The following is a 21,641-nucleotide window of genomic DNA, read 5'->3' on the forward strand; positions in this document are numbered from 1 at the left end:
CCAACTAACCATTTTAAAGAACTATATACCATTTTTCTTATATTTAATTTATCTATATGTTGGTGAAAAAAAATTAGTGAGCGTTATTAAAAAAAAAAAAAGATTAAAAGAAAACAATCCAATCCATATTTATTCAAACAAACGACAAGTACAATTATTAAATAAAAACAACTGAAAACAATAAACGATTATAAAATACATATAATTTAAAATTTTAAAATACTACATGAATGTTGTAGGAACTCTACGTTCCAAATACAAACATATAAACTTCATACATCTCATTTCGACTCAACACCCAAACAACCCTGACTAATTTGTTCTCCTTGCTCATTAGATCAAAGCCTTACGTATTATTCTTCACCAAACTTCTTCTTATTTCACTCCAAACAACACATCTAAGTTTGTTTTCTATTATTTATATTTCTCTCATTAAAGTAAGTCGTAATTTATTTCTTATTAGTTTCACTTACTTGTATTTGATATGCTTGCAAGTTTTAATATAAAGTCAAAACGTGTTTAACTTTCGCATAATATATATTATTTATCTACAAATTTAATCACATTTTTTAATTTAATTAGATACAAATAATAATTTTTTGCAAAGTATTGTGCATAGACATTTATGAATGTCAAATATTAAGGTTATTATATTTTCTTAATTTTTTTTTCAATCAATATTGCTTTCACAATCTAATCACGAGCATTAATAATATTAAACATTTTAGTTTTCGATATGTAATATTCATAACAACGAAACAACGTATGCGATCCAAATGTTTCACCAAACTATTTTATAATTTAGTTTATTTATTTCTTATCAGTTTCACTTACTTGCATTTGATATGTAGCAAGTTTTAATATAACGGCAAAAAGTGTTTAATCTTCACATAATATATATTATTTGTCCACATATTTAATCACGTTTTTTAATATAATTATATGCAAATATTAATTTTTTGTGACGTATTGTGCATAGACACTCATGAATGTCAAATATTAAGGTTATTACATTTCTTTAATCTTATTTTTCTAATCAATGTTGATTTCATAATCTAAACACGAGCATTAATAATATCAAACTTTTGAATTTTAATTTTCGATACTTAATATTCACAACAACGAAACAATGTATGCGATCCAAATTGTTGACGAGAATATTTTATAATTAGCTTATTTATTTATTCTTTTGTTCTATCGATCGATAAACGATGAAAAATTAAACTAAGACAAGTGCGCGCGCACGTTACCGAATAGCCAAGCTGCAATACGCGCCAACGGATATCGAGGAAGAGGCGCAGCCGGCGGCGCCTCATTTCACCTTTAGGGTTTTCCACCGGCCATCTCCATTCACACTGACACTAATACTCGGGGTAGGGAACTGTCAGACCTCGTTAATTTGGATCCATTTAAGCTCCACTTTAACGCATTGACCTCCATCTCGCATTATTCTCCGAGCAAGAACAGAAGAAAGCTCGTACGGTTGCTTTCGAGTCGTGCTTCACGTAAACTAGGATTTGATTTTATTCCCGTTGCAATATAGGCCATATACACTGGCTTGTGTTGTGATGGAATTGAAACGTATCTTTAGTAAAACTATCAACCCAATCTGAAGAACATGGTTATTTATGGAGTTATCTGTTGTTTATTTATTTATATATTAAATGCAGTGCTATACGGGAACAGCTTCGGCATCTGGGGAAGTTGAGAAGTTGAAATATTGATTTAATGGCGCTACGTTTCGAGGTATTATTTCGTTTTGCACAACTGTCGTTTAAAGTTAACTCGTTAATTCATGTCGATTTTTAATGTGGGTGGGGCTCAGACTCATGTTTGTTTCATTATTGTTTCTTATAGAAAATAATCTCTATTTTATCCTGCCAAAAGTTTTCACCCTTCGCACGTTATTTCCTAATTAAGAGAAGATGAGCTAACTGGGTTTTTGTTTTAGGATTTAAGCTGCTGTTCTCATTAAAGAAAAATAAATTACATAGATAAGATTTGAACTTGGGCCAAAGGAGGGCCAATAGACAGAGTAACCACTAAGCTAACTATAAGTATTAGAAGTTATATAGTTTTCTTTATATATATTATATAAAGACAATAAAGTTGAAATCCGTCTGTGGTCGCGAGTGTACTTGTTGATGTATTGGATGTTTGTTGATACCATTTGAGTGTTTTGCCTTTTGATGTTGGATTGGATATGAGTGTCTTTATCTGTTGATTAATCTGTGTTTAAAGTATTGTCGTGGATTGCTTCATGCTTTCTTTGGTTGAACTTAGAATGTTCTGATGAAATTGTCGAACTTAGACCTTGTCCCGTCTTGGTTTGAAAGAAAATTAAATATTTAAGTTGAATATAGCATAACTCAATTGACATTCAAAACGTGCTAGCAACCCAAGGGGTATATGGTTCAAATCTCCCCATCCCCAGTATTTATTTACCAAAAAGTAAAAAACTTAATCAAATTGTGGTTGAAATGCATTTTATTTTCGTATTTATTTGTAATGAATAATTGGGTTTGACATGTCATTAGAGAAAGAAGTCCTGTTCTTCACATCACACTTACATGTTGATCTGATGTGTGTATCGTTGATCCTCAGCAGCTCTGCCCTGCCCCATACTTACAAATTACAGGGGATGTTTTCGGATGTTTGATAACTTTGATTCACGGTTGTTATAAGCATGGGTTTTGTGGAACATAGATGTTAAGTTAAGAAGCACAAACACTCTCGTTTGGCTAGCGTGTCCTTGTCCGTGTCCGACGTCTCGGACACTTGGTAGATAGGTATTGGATCTCTCTTGGTGCAACAAATGCATGCGACATGCATAGAATACTTGTTGAGTGGACTAAAAAGACACATATATGACAATAACAATAACTTTTGGGTGTGAAATACATTGAACTAAGTCTTTTTAACATTATAAATGCATCAATTCATTTACTATAAAAATGTTATATATTAATAAAAATGAATATTTTAATAAACATGTCCTTGCCGTGTCATGTCTTAGATTTTTAAAAAAATGACGTGTCGGTGTGTCTGTGTCGTGTCATATTCGTGTCTCATATTCGTGTCTCATATTCGTGTCGTGTCGTATCCGTGTCTCATATTCATATTTGTGCTTCTTAGATATTAAGTTATTTGAAGGAATTAGTTAGAGTTTTATGTAACTTATGTGGGCTATGGGTTTTTGTTTTGTAAAAGTTATAATGTATTACGAGAAGTGTTTAATAAGCTTCAGCTTATCTAGCTTTGGTCTGTGTATCCTATGGAACTAGAAAATTAGTAGCATAATCCTAGATCGGATTTCTTAACTTTGGTTTATACAAATCCTAGTGTGTCACAATCTCTTGAGTTTTCTTTAGTTAGAGAGAGAGGTTTTTTATTTAATCATTTTCACTGGCATTAGTAAATGAAGTGGCTGTAAGAAGAGTCGTGTCTCAGCCTCACAAATCTAACAAAATGATCTCATATTTTGCTGCTAATATGTTCTGCTTTTGATCACTTAGTTGTTTATTGGTGGTTAAAACACTGCATCTGTTTAGGAGTAATACACATGCATTTATCTTCCACATTAAAGAATCATGCCAAACAAAATATGGATCCGTGATTGAATAGTACTTGACAGATTAGTCTATGCTAACACGAGGTCTTTACCTGTTCCTTTAGATTTTGGGAAGATTTAATCGTGCTCGTGCTGCACAACTCACTCTCCCCCACTTTACCTGCCAGACACCTCTGTTTATGCCAGTAGGAACGCAAGGTATGAGTTTCAATGCCAATCCAATCCCACATATGCACTCCTTGTGGAAAACATATTAATTAATAATTATGATCTTCACCATTTGTCCAATTGCGCACAGTTTTGTTTGAAATTTAGTTTCTCTGCCTATAGGAACGATCAAAGGATTAACAACTCAGCAGCTTGAAGAGATTGGTTGCCAAATTATACTTGGAAATACATATCATTTGGCACTTCGTCCCACTTCTGAGCTTATTGATGAACTGGGAGGTCTCCACAAGTTTATGAACTGGCCCAGAGCAATGCTTACTGATTCTGGCGGGTTTCAAATGGTCGTTTATCTATGTTGATACATCTTCACCATTTCTGATCTGTTTGTTTTCTTACACTTACAACTCCTTTTCATTTTTGCTTTTTTATGGACGGTGGAAAGGAATTCTTTCTTTTTTCCTCCTTCAAAGAGGTTGGCTTTTCATTAAAAAAAAAAGGGGATTGGAAGGATTGAAAATTAGCTTTCTTGATAGTATCTGTTAACTTCCTTTTTTTCTTTATTTGTCTTCTCAAAAAATGAAACACTTTTCAACCTTTCTTGATACCGTATTGTGTCAGTAAGTTTTAGACGAAAAATTAGTTTCCTTTATAGTATTTTTATTGGCTGCCTTGATAGTATCTTCTTAACGAAGGTGTTCAATGTTCACTAGGTTTCATTGTTACATTTAGCTGACATCACCGAAAAAGGTGTTACATTTCAGGTACTTTCTCAATGTTTCATTATCATTATTTTTATTGTCAGCAGAAGTAAACATTGAGAATTTTATTTCTTGTTCAGAAAATAATGACGAAAATCAGCCAGAAGATCATGCTGTTAATTGAAATGTTATACGATATTTATGCATATGAAGGCTTTTAGCTGACGGTCGTCTTTAGCATTATCTTCTTGCTGATAATTTTGTTGGTTTATAGAATAGTGCTCTAATTCTCTAATAATCTTTAATTTTTTAGTAAATAACTAATTAACTAATGCAAGTTCTCTCTCTTCAGTCTCCAGTTGATGGGAAGCCAATGCTTTTAACTCCTGAGGAATCAATTCAAATTCAAGTAGGTTAAGATATGGTTGCTTGATGTTAACTTGGTGACATTATTCTTGTTCTTTTTACTCAAATAATCACAAAAAAGTATCGATAAGAATGGGAAGCCTTTCATTCCAAAAGACCCAGAAGAACTTACTAATGGGCCACATCGTGAATATGCTGACTATGAATATAAGAATGGTCCATGGATTCCATCCTTGTTCATTACAAGAAGTGAGCTGAATATAAAGACCACATTAAGTTTTGAGATAATGTACATTGTGCTTGCATAGTTTTTTCGTTTCGTTTGTTTGTTTTTTAAAAGAAATTTTACGCTCACACACACATCATGGTAATTTAGTGCTCATCCCTCTCTCCTATCTTGATTTTTAGAATATTAGGATGTTATTACTACGGAGATCTTTAATATCCTTCACCAGGCACATTAATTTTATTAGCATGACATTTGCTGTTTTATGGTCAAATATTGCTCCCGCTACATCGAGACCTGGCATGAGTTTTTCATAATCTAGAATGCACTGAATACACTCTTTTTTCCCCTCTTGTTTCTTCACTTTAATGCTTTATTTCCCCTCAATTTTGCACAGAACAGAATAGGAGCAGATATTATTATGGCTCTTGATGATGTAGTAAAAACAACCATTACAGGTCCAAGAATTGAGGAGGCCATGTACCGTACTCTTCGTTGGATAGACAGATGCATAGCAGGTATTTCTAGCATTTGCATGTATATAGAGATTGTGTTTTAAAAAGGGTCTCAAGCATTTGCATAAATGGACCACAAATATTTATAAATTTTCAAGCGCTGATATAAATCATGGCCACAAATATTTTATCTCTGTTTTGAGTGTTGATGTACAATAATTAGCTCTAATTGTGCTGGCACTGGTACTTCAGAATTTATTGGACTTGTTGAGTTGACCTACTTTTATGTTCTAACTTTGCGTGATTTGTTGGTTTTTCTATTTCAATGTAGCATTATTTACTCGCATGTTCAAATGTTGCATTTTCCCTGTCTCTAGATCAACTATCTTTATGATTTGGGATTTGGTATTTCTTTGTCCACCTGCAACCTTTTATGCTGCATACTGTTTGTTCCATAAATAAATTTTAGACATGTCTTTATATGTCATTTATTTTTTTTATTTCAATAATTAAGAATTGTTTTGCTGAGATACTTTTTATATTCAGCACACAAGAAACCTCACGAGCAGAATTTGTTTGGTATTGTGCAAGGTGGTTTGGATCCAGTCCTAAGGTAATTGTTTTTTGTCAAGGATCTGGTCCTTCCCTCCAGTCCCAGAACTTTCCGTTGCATGATTTATTTTTTATATATTCTTTTTTCATCTGATCATGGCAGGGACATATGCGTTAGAGGCTTGGTTGACCGAAATTTACCAGGGCAAGTTTACACAACTTTAAATTCATATTCTTTAATTGTATTTTGGAAATTGTAGGACTCATAAAATCTCCTTTCCATTTTCACCAAATAGAGAGAGAATGCTCTACCCATCTTACCGGAGTCAAAAAATCTCTTGTTATTGCCATTTGTTACAATAGTTAGTCTTTGGGATTTTGTTTCTCCTTTCATCTTTGCTTTGCTTATTTAATTACTGTGGAGTCCTCTCACATTCATTCATCTGAAAAGAAGTGTCTTCTTGTGAACTGCATCTTTTTTTTATCTTCATTGATCTACCAGCGCGAGTTGCAACATCGTTGCCCACTTCTCTTATGCACATTGTCTGCTTTTATGGTGTTGCATGCTTCAATAGTTGAGGTATTCAGACTGCATGTTTCATTCTACAGGTATGCAATCGGCGGTCTAGCAGGTGGTGAAGATAAAGATTCATTTTGGCGTGTTGTTGCTCAATGCACTGCTTCACTGCCTGAGGACAAACCTAGATATGTTATGGTAAAACTTTTTATACTTCTATAATTGTTCGTTTTATCCTTTTTCCTTATATTTCTATTTTTTTGTATCTGGTCAGGGCGTCGGTTATCCACTGGACATTGTTGTATGCAGTGCTTTGGGTGCAGACATGTATGACTGTGTTTATCCAACCCGTACCGCTCGTTTTGGCACAGCACTCATACCTGAGGTAAGTACATTCTGAGCTTTTGAATTTAAGGTTTTTTTTTTTTTTTTTTTTTGGGGGGGGGGGGGGGGGGTATGTGTATCAATTTGTATGCTTGCATTTTTGCTATAAAGTCATTGGAACTAGATAAAAAAGTTCAAAAATAATAATAATAAAAAAAAAGGTCACTGGAACTACATCTCATGTATGGGTACAAAAATTAACGACTTACTGCAAGAGAAATTTGTTCGTTGGCATGGCATATACCATCGCCATTATCAGGAAATGGTTAAGCAATGAATTTTTCCTGGTGGCTGTTGCGATGCTTACTTTTTACCTTCTCCAGTATTATAAATTATTGAACTATTATCGTCTTGAAGGAAGGCTGCACCTCTATTTCTGTTTTGCATGTTACTTAGGTAATGATTTTGTGGATGCTTATGTGTATTGTGCAATTATCATTATTTATAACATTATTTATTTGTCTGACTTATGAGTCGCTGACTCGCTGGGATTGAGAAAATGAGGGATAGCCGTATTTTTTCTGTTTTAGTTCATTTTTACTTGAAAGATAATCCCGTTTGTGATATTCATCGACAGGGAGTTTTAAAACTAAAACACCAAGCGATGGCTGATGATACCCGTCCCATTGATCCTACATGTGATTGCATGGTATGCTTTGACACTTAAAGCTTCGTAGTAATTAGTTATTTGGAGTTTAAGGAGACACATCATCATCTGCTTCATCGTTTACGACTTTAGGTATGCAGGAACTATACTAGGGCCTACATCCATTGTCTTGTTACAAAAGATGCTATGGGTTCTCAGCTACTCTCATTTCACAATTTGTATTTCATGATGAAGGTATGGGCCATTATCTTGCCTACAATAAATTTCCTATTTCTGGTTTATTCTATAGAACTAACTGCGGAAAGTGTTGAAAATTCACAGCTTAGCAGAGATCTACATGCTTCAATTGTTCGGGGGCAATTCCCAGAGTAAGTTTTCCATTTTGTTCCATCCAATGGCCAAATGTAATTTACCCTCCTTATTTATGCTTTAGAAACTCCTACTTCAAAACCTCCTTAAGGAGACTCCCCCTTATTTTGTAATTTCATACCATCGATTGAATTGTTTTGTTTCTTTTACACACACGCAAAAAAATAAAAAAAAATAAGAAAAAAATCGAAATATATATTTTCTAGAAAACAAACAACAAAAGTATGTATGTTGCTTTCTTTCAAAAGAAGGAAAAATATATTCACCAAGATTTGAAAAAGCTACACTACACAAAAGTTAATTGTACAGGGCATGGTTTGTAATTGTTTCTAATAGTAGCCTGTTATATCCTAACACGCCTTCTCAAACTTTGCAGGTTCGTTCGCAAGTTCTTGCTGAGAATGGTATTGGTTCTTTTTCTGGAAAGACTCTCTCTCTCTCTCACACACACACACACACAAACACACCCGATTCTCATTTAAGTGCTTAGTCCATATCGTGCTTCGGTATCTTGAATATTTTAAAGATATGACATCAGAGATTTGTGTAACTCGAAAAAGAAAAGAAGTGATGAAAATCAATAGCCGTTCCAAATGAACTGAATTCTGCATCTTTCTATTTTGGTTGAATTGGTTGCGAACTAGTTATTTTGTCATGACCTCAACTCAACAACCACCACTGTCCATATGTATCCTAACATACAAGTTTCTTTGCTGTCTTATTAGTTCCCTCAGGGCGATGTGCCACAATGGGTCTGCAATGCGATGGAGGTCGCCGGTATTGACATCTCCTCCTGTTGTGCTCCATTGTCTTCATCCATCGACTAAAACCAAGCCATTAAAGCCCGAGATTTGTCAGGTAGGCTTTACCAAGTTATCAGAAATAGAATCAAAAAATATATATTTTTTGCACGAGTTCACCAAAATGCAATGCAGCATAAATTTTGTAGGCCATGGTATGCTGCTTCATAACTTCATTAATTAGTACAGCATATTTGCCTTTTTATATTTGTAAAATTCTTCCATAAAGTAGCCACAACTATAATTATTAATTAAACTAGTCATAATCCTTCCTAATTTCTTATTTAATTCATACAAGTAGGAGTTTCTATCAATCGTTTTCTACCATTAATGCTTGATTTGTGACTTTATCTTTGATGGGATTTGGTCATTGACTACAGAAAACCTGACCCTCCCCTGTTATGTCTTATTAGAAATGGACGTGTACCTAAACTCCTTTTTTTTCTTTTTTCACACATGGCTGTATGTTTGGATTGATTTTTTAAAGAAAACATTTTTTAAAAAACTAATATTTGTTTAAACTCTTTTTTGTAAAAATTATTTAAAATATACTTAAAAAGCTATTTTACGTGGCTTTCAAATACTATAATTTTTTTCATAATAATTTATTTTTTGAATTAAACACTCGAAAATGTAATTCAAATACATTGTTGGTTGTTTTATATTTATTTTTGGATTTTGTGATTCAAGCCTCGTAAATTCTAAAAACAACGATAAAATTATTTTAGAATTATCTTTTAAAAGAACAATATGTATTATCTTTCAACTTTTTAACTTAAATTATATTCATAAACAAACTATTCTAATAGTAGTTTATTGTAAGCTAAATATCGATAGGCAGCTAGATTTACAAATATGTAATCTAAAAAACATTTTAAATAATTTTTTGTTTACATGGGATTGTTTGTTTTCGTATGAGAAATGTGTGTTGTCCACGATGGATATAGATGAAGGATGGTATCTTTTTTATTGTATAATTTAGATTCACAAAGATTGCTGCTGATTTCTTTTTAGTATATGCGGTGTACTGCTTCCTTCAAATCCCACAAACTTTCCTTTCTGATAAGACTAATCCCTAAACTCATGCTCATCCTTTTTTTTTCTTTAATAAAAAAAAAAAAAAAAAGAAGAAGAAGAAGAAAAGTTTCTTTGTAAAATCCCATGATATTTCCTTTTGATGACACTTGAAAATAAAATTGTAGGGTTAGAATAAAAAATTATTTAGGGTGCAATTGTTTCTCTTGTGTGCTAATTTTGTTGGATGTTAGTTAGTTTGGTAATCATTTCAGTTTTTGGTTTTTTTTTTTTTTTTTTTCCTTTCTTTTTCCTTCTATTGTTTAAGTTTTTCGTTTATTAAAAATAAAAATGTTTGATATTTGATTTAAAATTAAGAGTTTTTTTTTTTTTTCATTTTTAGTTTTATTTTCCAATTTGAAAAAAAAAATCTTCTTACTTACTCAGATTTGGTACACGTTTTGGGTTACACGATCCAGATTTTAGTATTCCAAATCTAATGTTTTTTTTTTTCAAAATTTGGTATACAATTGTTTAGATTTGGTGACGTAATTTAGACTTGGCTACTCAAATTTAAACTATTTTTTTTTTTCAAAATTTGGTATAAACGATTTTTTTCAATATTTTTTATACACAATTTTTGGTTACCCTAATTTAAATGTCTAATCAATTTTTATACACCATCTTTTGGTTACTTAATCTAAACATTAAAAAAGAAAAGAAAAAAGACGATACGATACATGCAATGAATGAGAAAAAAAGAAAAACAAGAAAGACAAAAAAAAAACGATGGAAAGAAATAGATTTGGTTACCAAATCTAAACAAAATGGAAGAAATCGCTTCTAAAAAAGAAGAGCATAGAGGAAGATTCGAAAAGATGAAAGGTTGAGAATATGAAAACAAACTTGAAATATTTAAAAAATGATTAACTTTATTAAATATTTTTATATTTAAAAACACCTGTTTATTTAAAAAATAAAATTAAAAGAAAAACAGAAGAGTGAAATTTCTAAATTTCTTGCTTTTGCTTTGTTACTTGTCTCTTACTATTGTTTTAAATAATCAAGCTTTACTTTAAAAACCATAAGAAACAGTTTTGTTTTTGGCGTTTGTAATAAGTAATCAACTCTTTTACTCAATTTTTGGTACAAGAAAATTGAAAGAAAATAAGTTTTACTTTCCAAAATCTATAAGTCAAAAATATTAAAAGATTCATTAAACGAGACTTTATTAGTAAAATTTAAGTAAACGAGCATGATTATATTGAATCTACTATAAGATTTTTGAAAATCGAGCTTATAAATTCATCTATCATCCCTAAATTTTCTTATTTGGTGATCGAGATCGTATTAAATGTTCCAAATTTATATTACTTTTTTAGTACAACAATTACATGGTTGGATGATGAAACTTTAGATATCGAAATAAAAGGATCGTATCCATTGTTACGGACTAATTAAAAATTTAAAAAGGTCGGTAGTGGTTGCCATAAACATACGTACACGATAAGACGCAAAAGGAAAAATCAGGCTAAAGGCCTAACCATAATTCATCAATTTAAAAACTGGTCCTTGATGAGAACCGTCTCCAAAAAAAAGCGATTTTGAAAGCAGAAGCCAATGCTTTTTTAGAGAATAAGTCTCATTACATAAAAACAAAAAACACCATTCCCTTCTTATTATATACTTTCTAAAAAAATACATATTTTTTCTTGGGTAAAGTTTAGATGCATCTTGGACATTACACATGTGTACATCTTTTTTTTTTTATTATTTTTTCATCACTTAAATAAAAAAATATTAAAACATTATGTAAAAAATGTCAAATTTGTTTTACCAAAAGTTACAATAGGATGCATAAAGATAAATGGTGTTGTTTTCTTTATCTCGGTTATTTATTTTGATCCATCATGGTGATCATGATTAACTAATAATTAAAAAGATATATGAAATTCATTTTTCTTTTTTTCTCTCTGCCATCCCACTTTAAAGGTTCTTCAAAGGTTCCATCTGAATTTCTTTTCAGCTAAATGCTTGGGTTGTGTTTCCAAGAAGAAATTCAACAAATGAAACCCATCATTTTGGTTTCACCATAAAACTTCCACCATTTTCCCTTTTTGTTCTTCATTTTCAGTGATCATGAAGAGATTTAGCCACTCAGATTCCTTAGATTCCTTCATCTCCTTCTTCTCCCCCAAAGGTAAACAATCCTCAAAATCAGAAAGAGAAAAAAAAAATGATCTTTTGTATTTTTTGGGTTATAAAAGTTTTTTTTTTTTAATTCTTGTAGATCAGCAACCGAATTCCAAAGCCATAGGTGGTTACAGCAAGGAGTTTCAAGCAATGTTAGACAGTTTAGAGGAAGAAGACAACAGCGAAGACGGCGGGAGCAGTGGCGGTTCGGCACCGGAGAGGAAACGTCGGCTGAAACTGGATCAAGTGAAGGGTTTAGAGAGACATTTTGAAGTGGAAAACAAACTCGAACCCGACAGAAAAATGAAGATCGCAGCTGAATTAGAACTTGAACCAAGACAAGTTACGATTTGGTTCCAAAATCGAAGAGCTCGATGGAAAACCAAGCAATTAGAGAAAGATTATGGAGTTCTTAAACTAAATTATGATGCTCTTAAACTTGATTATGATGTTCTTGAAAAAGAAAATGCTTCTCTTGCTTCAAAGGTAATGATCAAAAGAAAAGAAAACCATCTCCATTTTCAACTTTGAAAACAAACCAAAAATTAATGGGTTTAGTTTATATTAATGAAAATTCTTTGCTTTCTTTTCTTTTCTTTGTTCTTGTTGCAGGTGAAAGAGTTGAGGGAGAAAGTAAACAGAGCGATGAAAAAAGGGTCAATGGAGAGAGATGATTCAAACAGAGATGGGAATAATTCGTATATTTCAATGTTGAAGAATAATAATAATCAAATCCAATTTACAAAGGCTATGAATGAGGATCAAAGTTTGGTTAATTTCTGTTCTGTTGATCAAGCTCCTTCTCTCCATTATTGGTAAAAAAAAAACAAATCCATATGATCAATGTTCTTCCATTTTATAACATTTTTATTTCTTGATCTTCATTTTGGTTCTTAGTTTTGGTCTTTTTCTTGTTTAAGAGTAATGGATATATGTACGTCTCATGCTAATGAAATGTATAGTTAAGATCGATAGTATTTGTTCCTTTGGTCTTAAGACATCTCTAGTTTTAGCCTTTACCAGATAAGATCAATATTTGAGTCCATCTTAACATAATTTTTTGTTTATTAAATCTTATTTTCATTGTCTAGACGATGAAAACAAGATTTTTCTAAAGTACAAATATATGAAAAATTTATCACGTGACAAACTATGATTAAAGAATTTAGTAGGATGCACAAAATTGACGTAATTTGTGATGCAATAAAGTTAAAAGTTAATAATTTAAAGTTATGTTTAAAGATGAGATTTTACTTTTAGCATGACTACAAAGAACCTCTTCTCAAAATCATTGAGTTTTAGAGTGAACTTAAGTGCTTTTTTTTTTTAATTGTAATCACTAGTAAACATCAAAGCAAGAGCAATACTCGAATGTATTTTTTTTGTTAATTTCCATGAATCGGTTGTTGCTACCATAGAAAAAACAAAAGATGGATGAATTAGTTTAGTGACAAATTGTGTTTATGTAATTGAATGACATGCATATATATATATATATATATATATATATCAACATATGTGCAATTTTGAATATGCTATAATGTGTATAGAACTTGGAAAGTGATAGACGACAATGGTCTCATAAAGTCAGGATTGTGAAAAAGAATGGGAGAAAAAACTTTACGGTTGTGAGTGAGTTGTAGGGCAAAATGAGGGGGGAAAAGGAAGAAAAAAAATAAACTAAGATTCGTTCATTATTTTCTTTAGCAATATTTAGAGCACATTCTCCAATATATTTATGTTTACAAATCTCACCCTAATTACATATAAACAAAATAATGGATGAGATTAACAAATAATTATAAGATGCATTTAAATGTTTTGTTTTTCTTGAGGTCCAAATCATCACATAAAGCAATGAAGAAGAAGAAAACTTGTGGGCCCCATTATAAAAAAAAAAAAAAAAAAAAAATCGGTTTCTTTTTTAACAGAGAAGGTTACGAACAACAAAATATTGAAACCATTTATAAAATATAGTAAAACAAAACTTAAATAGATTATAACAAGTTGGATGAAATTTGTTGTATTTTGTAAATAATTTTAATATTTTTTTATTTTTGAAAATGTCTCTTAGTAAAGTAATTTGGCAAATTTTATTTTATTTTTTTGAACATAATTATCCTTAAAGTATGAAGTTGCGGTATAAATATTTAGAAAACAACTCAAATACAATATTTATAAACTCGAAGAAAAACTCGATATGATTAATCATGGCATTTCTTTAAGATATATTTTTGAAATTATGTTATCATATATTTCAATGATTGGATTGAAACATTTGTTGAGATAAAAAATAAATAAGGGGGGGGGGGGGGGGGGGGGGAAGCACTTTTGAAGGTACAAAATCTCATCAAAAGAGCTTTTTGGACCACAACATAGTAAAAATTGTGAGTGAATCATTTAAAGTAATATTTTAGGTGCAACCTCTCTATATCTATTTAGATCATAAAGAATATAAGGTTTCTTAAATCACTAATTCAATCCGAAAACTTAAAGTAGTAGGTAAAGAAAAATTAAATATAATATTTAAAATAGGTTTTCTTAAAATAAGAAAATTGACAAACTATTTACACTCTATGGAACAAAACTACTAAAAGACAAAATTCATTATACTTATTTTTCTATGAAGTGTAAGTATTTAGTCAAATGTTTTATTTTTGACAATTTTCTCTATTTAAAAATCTCCCTCGGTTATATGCTTGAAATATGAAGAAATGTTAGAAAAGTTTCAACCAGTGGAAATATATGTTAAATGGGAAAGAGATAACATTGCAAGGGCTTGAACTCCGTCTCGAAGCAAGCTGATTTGATACCATCTTAAATCATCATTTCAATAAAAAAAAAATTATAAGTTGATAGGTGAAGATAAATTTAATATAATATCTAACAAAAAAAATTATTTTTTTGTATAAGAATAAAAGTTGTCACGAACTAATTTGTGATTGAAGATTCAAGAGAGCCACACAAGCATAAGTAAAATAAAAAATACACCCATATAATTTCTATGAAGGAAGCTGGATTTATATGACTATTAATATTTCTAAATTTGTTTATTTAATCTAATGTGGAGAAGGGTTATAAAGGGAGGGTTGGGTTATGAAACATAACCCTTGTTTGGGAGAAATGTTATCATAACCCTAATTTTACCCTCCTAACCTCACTACCTACATAACTCTTCCCCCAAATATATCTTATCATAACACTCCTCTGTAATCCTTCTCCTAAACACATTTTATCATAACATTTCTTTCATAATTTTTTTCCCTAAACACATTTTATCAACACTAACCCTTCCCCCAAACGGCCTCATAATTTTAACTTAAAATTTTGGTTTTTATTCTATGGTGTTGAGAAGTTTAGTGTCAAAATTGGATCAATTGAGGTTTTTTTTTTTTTTTTTTTTTACTTTATTTTAAAGTTAAATGGTATTTATGGAGCTTTTCAATAGTTCACGAGTCTTTTTTTAAACAAAACTTCAATGGTTTCCATCCAAAACTATTGGCAAAGTGTTTTTTCACTATTTTAAAAAGTGCAAAGGCATATTTGAAACTTTTGAAAAGTATGTAAATCACAAACTTGAACTACATTTTTTTTATAATTTAGCAAAAGAAAAAGGTAAATAAGAAAGATGGAAGAAGAAAAGCACTTTTGAAGGTACAAAATCTCATCAAAAGCTTTTTGGACCACAACATAGGAAAAGAATTGTAAGTAAATAATATATACAAATATATGTTTTTTCTTTTTTCTTTTAGCAAAAAGATGTCTACTCAACTCCATTTCACATGACACCATCTCTTTCAAGCCTAATCAATGGATTGGGATGTTAGATTATGAAAATAATTTCAAGTAATATTTGGGTGTAACCTTCTACTTATCTATTTAAATTACAAGGAACATATCGGTAATACCAATAGTAAGTATTATATGGTTCGAGGCAAGCAAGCCTATAAATTAAGATTGGTCCTTTTTTTTCAGGTATAAAAAAAAAAAAAAAAAAACAAGAATAAAAGTTATCACGTGATAATTTGTGATTGAACATTTGAGTGAGTCGCACAAACATAAATGCAACTTGTTATATATCCAAATATTTTGTCTAAAGGAAGTTAGTTCTAAATTTTCTATTTATGTTATTGCTTGAAGTTTAATAAAATCATCATTTTAGAAATTAAAAAAAAATATATCAAACTTCCAAGTGGGTAACTCATTACCAAAAATAACATAATTTTATGATTTAAGTAATTAAAAACTAAACGAACTAAGATGTAAATCTATCATTTCTTTTATAACGATAAAAGGTACGATCATGTTGATTATTTTATCGTCGTTATAACACCAGAAGATGAAATCTCTAAATTAGAAGTATACGTAAGTTAAATTAGGTGCATACATTTTTGTTGATTGTGTTCATCAAATTATAAAAGGTTGAAAACTAGTGTATGTGTCCTCTTGTAATTGAGCTTTAAAAGGTTTTAGCAAAAGATAATATATAATTATAGTAATGAAAATTTTGTTAAGAAAAAAGGAAAAAAAGAAAAATTTAGTGTAATGATAAAGTCGAAAAAAATACGAATGAGAAAATGAATTCTTTATCGAAAAACATCAATAAAATTACACCTAAATAGTTGGACCCAAATAAACACACAGCCCAACCATAAATTACTATTCACAGCCCATTAAGGCCCATCAGCAATAATTAAATATATATTTTAAAAACCTTAAATGTAAAAAAAATTTGTTGATTAATGATAAGAATCTATCATTTTTCTAAAAAATATTACTATATATTTAATTATTATTTCTAAAATTGTTATCTATCGTAATTATTTTAAAATATAACAATAAAGAAAAAATGAGAGAATTTAGAGTACTACCTTTATTTATTTCTTCACTTAAGCAATTTTTTAAGAATTGTGTGGAGTTCACACGATAAATATTTAATAAATTAATAAATCATTTAATGATGTATCAAATAATCGATGAATGTAATATTGTAGTACTGTATATTTTTATGACCGTTTTAATGGGTCAAAGTTATGATGGTTGTGACCATTTTGTTTTAGTTAGATGAATGGTTTTATTTGTTAGTTTACCTAAACAACAAAGGTCATGGATATAACTTTCGAATCGAAACGAATAGCAAGTTTTAAAGATGTCATGAACTTGTTTTGTTTTGTAAAATAACGACTAAAAAACAAGTGGAGTTTGTATACTTCTCAAACACTTTCATCTCAAATGGTTGGAAGTGTTGTTTGGACAACGAAGGTGATTAAGAAAATTGATGACACATGTCTGCAAGAAAATCACGACACATTGATAGCTAACAATCTATTAGTGAAATTTGTGACTGGCAATCTATCAGTAAAAAAACTGTGTCATTAATAGACCTACATGCATCTTGATCAAATCATAGTATAAGTAACTTATTGGTGATCATTACAATATTAGATAGTCATTGCCAATACTCGAGAGTTGATCAAAGTCAAGACGTATAAATATCATTTATTTTAAAATTTCAAAATTTGCTTTAAACGCAAAAAGATTAAAGAAAATTTAGAGAGAAAGTGTTCATAATTCATAAATGTGGACGTGACCTTGGTGCAAATGAAGTTGCTAAGATATTTCTCTTATAGTATCTTAGTCAAATATTATAATACATAAATATGTTTGAAAAGTCTCTATCTGTCCTTTTAAAAAAACAATAATAATTAATAAAGATCTTTAATTTGTTATAAATTTCTCAATTTTATTTTAGGGTTCGAGAACTATAAAATTTGAGGTTAAGAAAATATGTATCATAGGAAGATAAAGTTTTCTCGATAAATATATAAATTAAATTTCAATTATGTATAAACGAAGTTAATGTGCCAAGTATAGCGTAAAAGTAATTACGTTCATCTTGTCATATATAATGAATAATTTATTATATGCCAAAATTATTGCTTACTACTAAACTATCTGATAAATGAAATAAAAATGCAAACATGTTCTTAGCATTTCAAACAAATAGAAAAATAAATTAAAATATTCACAAAACATAACAAAATTTTATATTTTATTAGTATGTACAACTGACGTTGATAGACATTAACGAAAATTTACCAGTTTCTACCAGTGATAAAATCTAAACTTACGTTAGATTTTGTAAATATTTTTAACATTTTGGCATTTGTAATAATTCTCCTTCTCAACGAGAAGAAAAATTTAAAATATCTAAAATAGTTTCTTAAACAATAAAAATAAGTATAATTTCTCATGTTCAACTTCTACTTTATCGACACGATTAGAGTATTTTTTGTAAAATTATTCTTAGAAAATATTATTCTTATATATTCTTTTCTTCTTGGTGTCTTTTAATATAGTTATATAGGGTTGTAATATTTAATTATTATCAATGAAATACCAATATTCTATATAAACTAACACACTTGCTATAGTATTATATAGTATGTTTTTTTTTCCTGTCGAAATAGTTGATTCATTAGTTGCTATATCAACATATTTAAAAGTATGGTTATAAATCATAAATTTTTAATTCCGTGTCCCATAGATTCTTATGATACACGTTGGAACAAGTTAGACATTATGATTCATCAGACACAAAATTAAAAGAGGTGTGTAAAAATAACAAAAAAAATATTTAAGATAACAAAAAAATTTAAATTGTAAAAGTAACAAATTTAAAAGCGAATAATAACCCATCGATAACCTTTTGATATACCTAATTTACAATATGCAAAAAAGAGGTCAATTTACGATATGCAAAAAAGATGTGTCATGAGGTGTGTTTTTTAATTTTTTTTTTTTTTTTTTGTCATCGGATGCAACTTTCAAATTAAAATTTTAAATATTTGTTAAAAATAATTTAAAAACTTTTAACACTAAAATTTAAAACTCACACACACACACACATATATATATATAATTATAAATAAAGTCTTTCAAAATTAATTTTAATAATTTATAATTCAAAGTAAGAAAGAAGAAAAAAGTAAGAAAATTGAAAAGAAAAAAAGAAAGTAGTATATAATATACATATATTATTTTTAATTTTGTTATATTTGTGTTTTGGTGGTGATTTCACGTTTTATTAAAGGAGGAAACAAGAATTTGCAAGTTTTTCCAAAACCGACGGAAGGTTTTGTTTGACTTTGACTTTTATTTTCCTTAAATAAAAGTGACAAAATCCCTATTTAATCGCCTCTTTTATTTTGACACTCTCATCTTTCCACGTCGGTAGTCTCACACCAACACCAACACCACCACCAAGCAAACGTGGATATTCCTTTTTTTCCTTTTTTCTTTTTTTGACTTTTTTCTTTTTTTATTTCTTAAAAAACATTCTCTTTTATATATTTCCTTTAAATTTCCTACTATTTTCTCCCTCTTTTCCTTTTGCCTAACCAACTCAAACTAAAACTAAAATTAGTTCGACTTTTTCTCCAATTTAATTCACTAAAACTATAATTTTAAATCATTTAGTATTAAGATATTGTAGCTTAATAGCTTTAAGTGATTGGAAAATAGATATAAAAAAAGAGAATATATTTTTCTTAGGAAATGTTAGTGGAGAATTTGATACGGTAACCGAACTATGAGTTGCTCGAATTAATAAAAGACTAGATTAAATAAGTTCCAAAAGAAATATAAAAAGTTTAGAATAAAGAAAAGTAAAAATTGAACACTCATAAAAGAAAAAATTAAAAAAAAAAAAAAAAAAAGACCACATAAAGGATACCAAGGTTGAGCATATTTTTCCCTTTTCCTACCAAATTTCTCCACCAATTGGATTTGAAGTCCACACTATTCTAATTCTACTTGTCAATATTTTTCTTTTATTTAAAACACTATCTTTACTACCGTCTATCAATCGGTTTTAAGTATTTGAAATTTTTTAAATGTATATTGTATCTTTCCTTATCTTTGACCGACCACTTTCGATTTGGTTGACTCGGTTTTTCAATCTATTATGTTATTTCATAACTTTTACAAATCTTTAATTTTGTTATCTCCGAATATATAGTTAATTTTTTAGTAAAGTTGACGACAAATAAATCGGTGATAAAAGTAATTTTTTGAATGAAATTTCGAACCATTCAATTAGAGTCACTCGATCGAACCTCGAATAAGCATTTGGTTGATTTCCAATCTCGTGTTAAAAACATATTTTAACCTAGTAATAAGAAAATGTTTGAAAAATCCAAATCCTTTTATTGCAAGAAAAGTATATGAAAGATTCCAATTCAAAATTTCCTTCTGCTTCAAGCATCCCGTCCACAGTCCAACTCCCGTAAAACGAAGTCGTTTCATAATTCCTTTGAATTTCCACGCCGCCTTCCCCCCAAAAAAAAACTATTATTTTTCTTTTTCTTCCATAGCGGCGGAAAATAAAATTAGAAAAAAGGAAAAAAGTGAGTCTGACCCCACCGGAAAAAAGTATTATCCAATAGAAAGCTTCCATTTGTCCACATCATACTTTTACCGTCAAAGCTCACTCTGTTTCTTAGAAATTCCAAAGAAACCTCATATGAAGCCCACACCAAACCCAATGCCGCGTTCTTTAAATTTTCAAATCCCAACAATTTCTCTTAAACCCGAAAACCCCCCAATATGGCCAACTTTCACACCTCTAAATCCGATTACGACCACCACCACCACCACCGCCGTCACCGCAACCACCACCACTGCAAACACCATCCAAATCACCACCAATCTCCTGGTGTTTGTTCTCTATGTTTAACCGAAAAGCTCTCGCGAATTCTCTCCACCGCCGGTTCATCGCGTAATAAAATCTCTAGTTCTCTTTCTTCTTCTTGTTCCTCTTCTTATTACTCCTCTTGTTCCTCTTCTTCTTCTTCTTGTTCTTCTTCGCCGAAGCCTTACAATTATTACAATTCGGATAATCATCGTCGTCGTAAGAAGGCTTTTGTGTTGTTTTCTGCGTCTTCGATCTTTAAGAAGAGTAAATCGATGGCGAGATTGAAACGAGGAACGACAACGGAGAGTGATTGTGGAAAGAAGAGTAATAATAATGACTTAGGGTTTTGGTCGAGGTTTCTGAATCGACCGAGACCGAAGAGGATGGAATTTCAGGATGTTTTGATGCGTTCGAGAACTGTTGTACACAGGAACGTGCATGGATGAACATAATCGTCTTTTGAAGATTCGCTAAGATTTTATGATTATTTCTTCATTTTTTTGTTTCCACTTAAACAGATGCAATTAGATCGTTGGGGTTTGAGAAGAAGACTTTTGTTTGTGTAAATATGTAATTAAAATCATACGGATCAGAATTGGTGAAGATTGAAGAAAAGCACTTACGATTATATCTATGATTATTGTTTTTTGGAATTTTAATTTTGGCTATTAATTAATTTAATTCTCAATATATATATATATATACACATAAACAAAATACTTATGATAATGTATTGTATAAACCAAATTAAACATAATTATAATTAAAATTTGGAAACCAAATCTGTCGATCTATTGAATAAATAATTTATGTTCTATGTTTTCATATAATATATCTCGTGATATTTTGTATTGTTTAAATCTCTCACCTTTGTTAAATCAAGAAAATGAAAATTTATGTTATTACTTTATTTTATTTATATTAGTTTTTTTTTTGTTCATTTTCAAATGTTATTCTAACACAATATTTGAAACAGAAAATAAAATATAAATAGTTATCCAATAAGATATTTAAATTTCCATTTTG

The 21,641-nt window shown here is 30.0% G+C and overlaps 3 protein-coding genes across 9 annotated transcripts; all 3 read left to right on the forward strand.

The window, feature by feature from the left end:
- The first annotated feature begins 1,215 nt into the window (after positions 1 to 1,215).
- Positions 1,216 to 8,989, forward strand: LOC103503686 (uncharacterized). 7 transcript variants are annotated; one of them, XM_051083592.1, is made up of 17 exons: positions 1,216 to 1,477; positions 1,671 to 1,746; positions 2,538 to 2,638; positions 3,675 to 3,769; positions 3,902 to 4,080; positions 4,450 to 4,500; positions 4,790 to 4,846; positions 5,427 to 5,547; positions 6,031 to 6,097; positions 6,200 to 6,241; positions 6,646 to 6,751; positions 6,828 to 6,938; positions 7,515 to 7,586; positions 7,677 to 7,778; positions 7,866 to 7,912; positions 8,290 to 8,317; positions 8,639 to 8,989. In XM_051083592.1, the coding sequence occupies exons 4-17, from the start codon at positions 3,751 to 3,753 to the stop codon at positions 8,738 to 8,740; spliced, it is 1,104 nt and encodes a 367-aa protein (XP_050939549.1). In that variant the 5' UTR covers positions 1,216 to 1,477; positions 1,671 to 1,746; positions 2,538 to 2,638; positions 3,675 to 3,750; the 3' UTR covers positions 8,741 to 8,989. The 7 variants fall into 7 exon arrangements, with proteins under 7 accessions (XP_050939549.1, XP_050939547.1, XP_050939551.1 ...); XM_051083590.1 differs by having other exon boundaries at positions 2,605 to 2,638; XM_051083594.1 differs by having other exon boundaries at positions 1,216 to 1,373.
- A 2,350-nt stretch (positions 8,990 to 11,339) lies between these two features.
- On the forward strand, positions 11,340 to 12,904 carry LOC103504010 (homeobox-leucine zipper protein ATHB-6-like). Its single transcript, XM_008468433.3, has 3 exons — positions 11,340 to 11,927; positions 12,018 to 12,406; positions 12,533 to 12,904. Exons 1-3 carry the CDS (start codon positions 11,867 to 11,869, stop codon positions 12,737 to 12,739), a joined length of 657 nt encoding a protein of 218 aa, XP_008466655.1. The 5' UTR covers positions 11,340 to 11,866; the 3' UTR covers positions 12,740 to 12,904.
- A 7,555-nt stretch (positions 12,905 to 20,459) lies between these two features.
- On the forward strand, positions 20,460 to 21,274 carry LOC103503688 (uncharacterized). The gene has a single exon (XM_008467983.3). The coding sequence runs from the start codon at positions 20,528 to 20,530 to the stop codon at positions 21,059 to 21,061; it is 534 nt and encodes a 177-aa protein (XP_008466205.2). The 5' UTR covers positions 20,460 to 20,527; the 3' UTR covers positions 21,062 to 21,274.
- Positions 21,275 to 21,641: the final 367 nt, after the last annotated feature.

The sequence above is a fragment of the Cucumis melo genome, chromosome 4 (assembly GCF_025177605.1).
Source record: "Cucumis melo cultivar AY chromosome 4, USDA_Cmelo_AY_1.0, whole genome shotgun sequence".
Classification (NCBI taxonomy): domain Eukaryota; kingdom Viridiplantae; phylum Streptophyta; class Magnoliopsida; order Cucurbitales; family Cucurbitaceae; genus Cucumis; species Cucumis melo.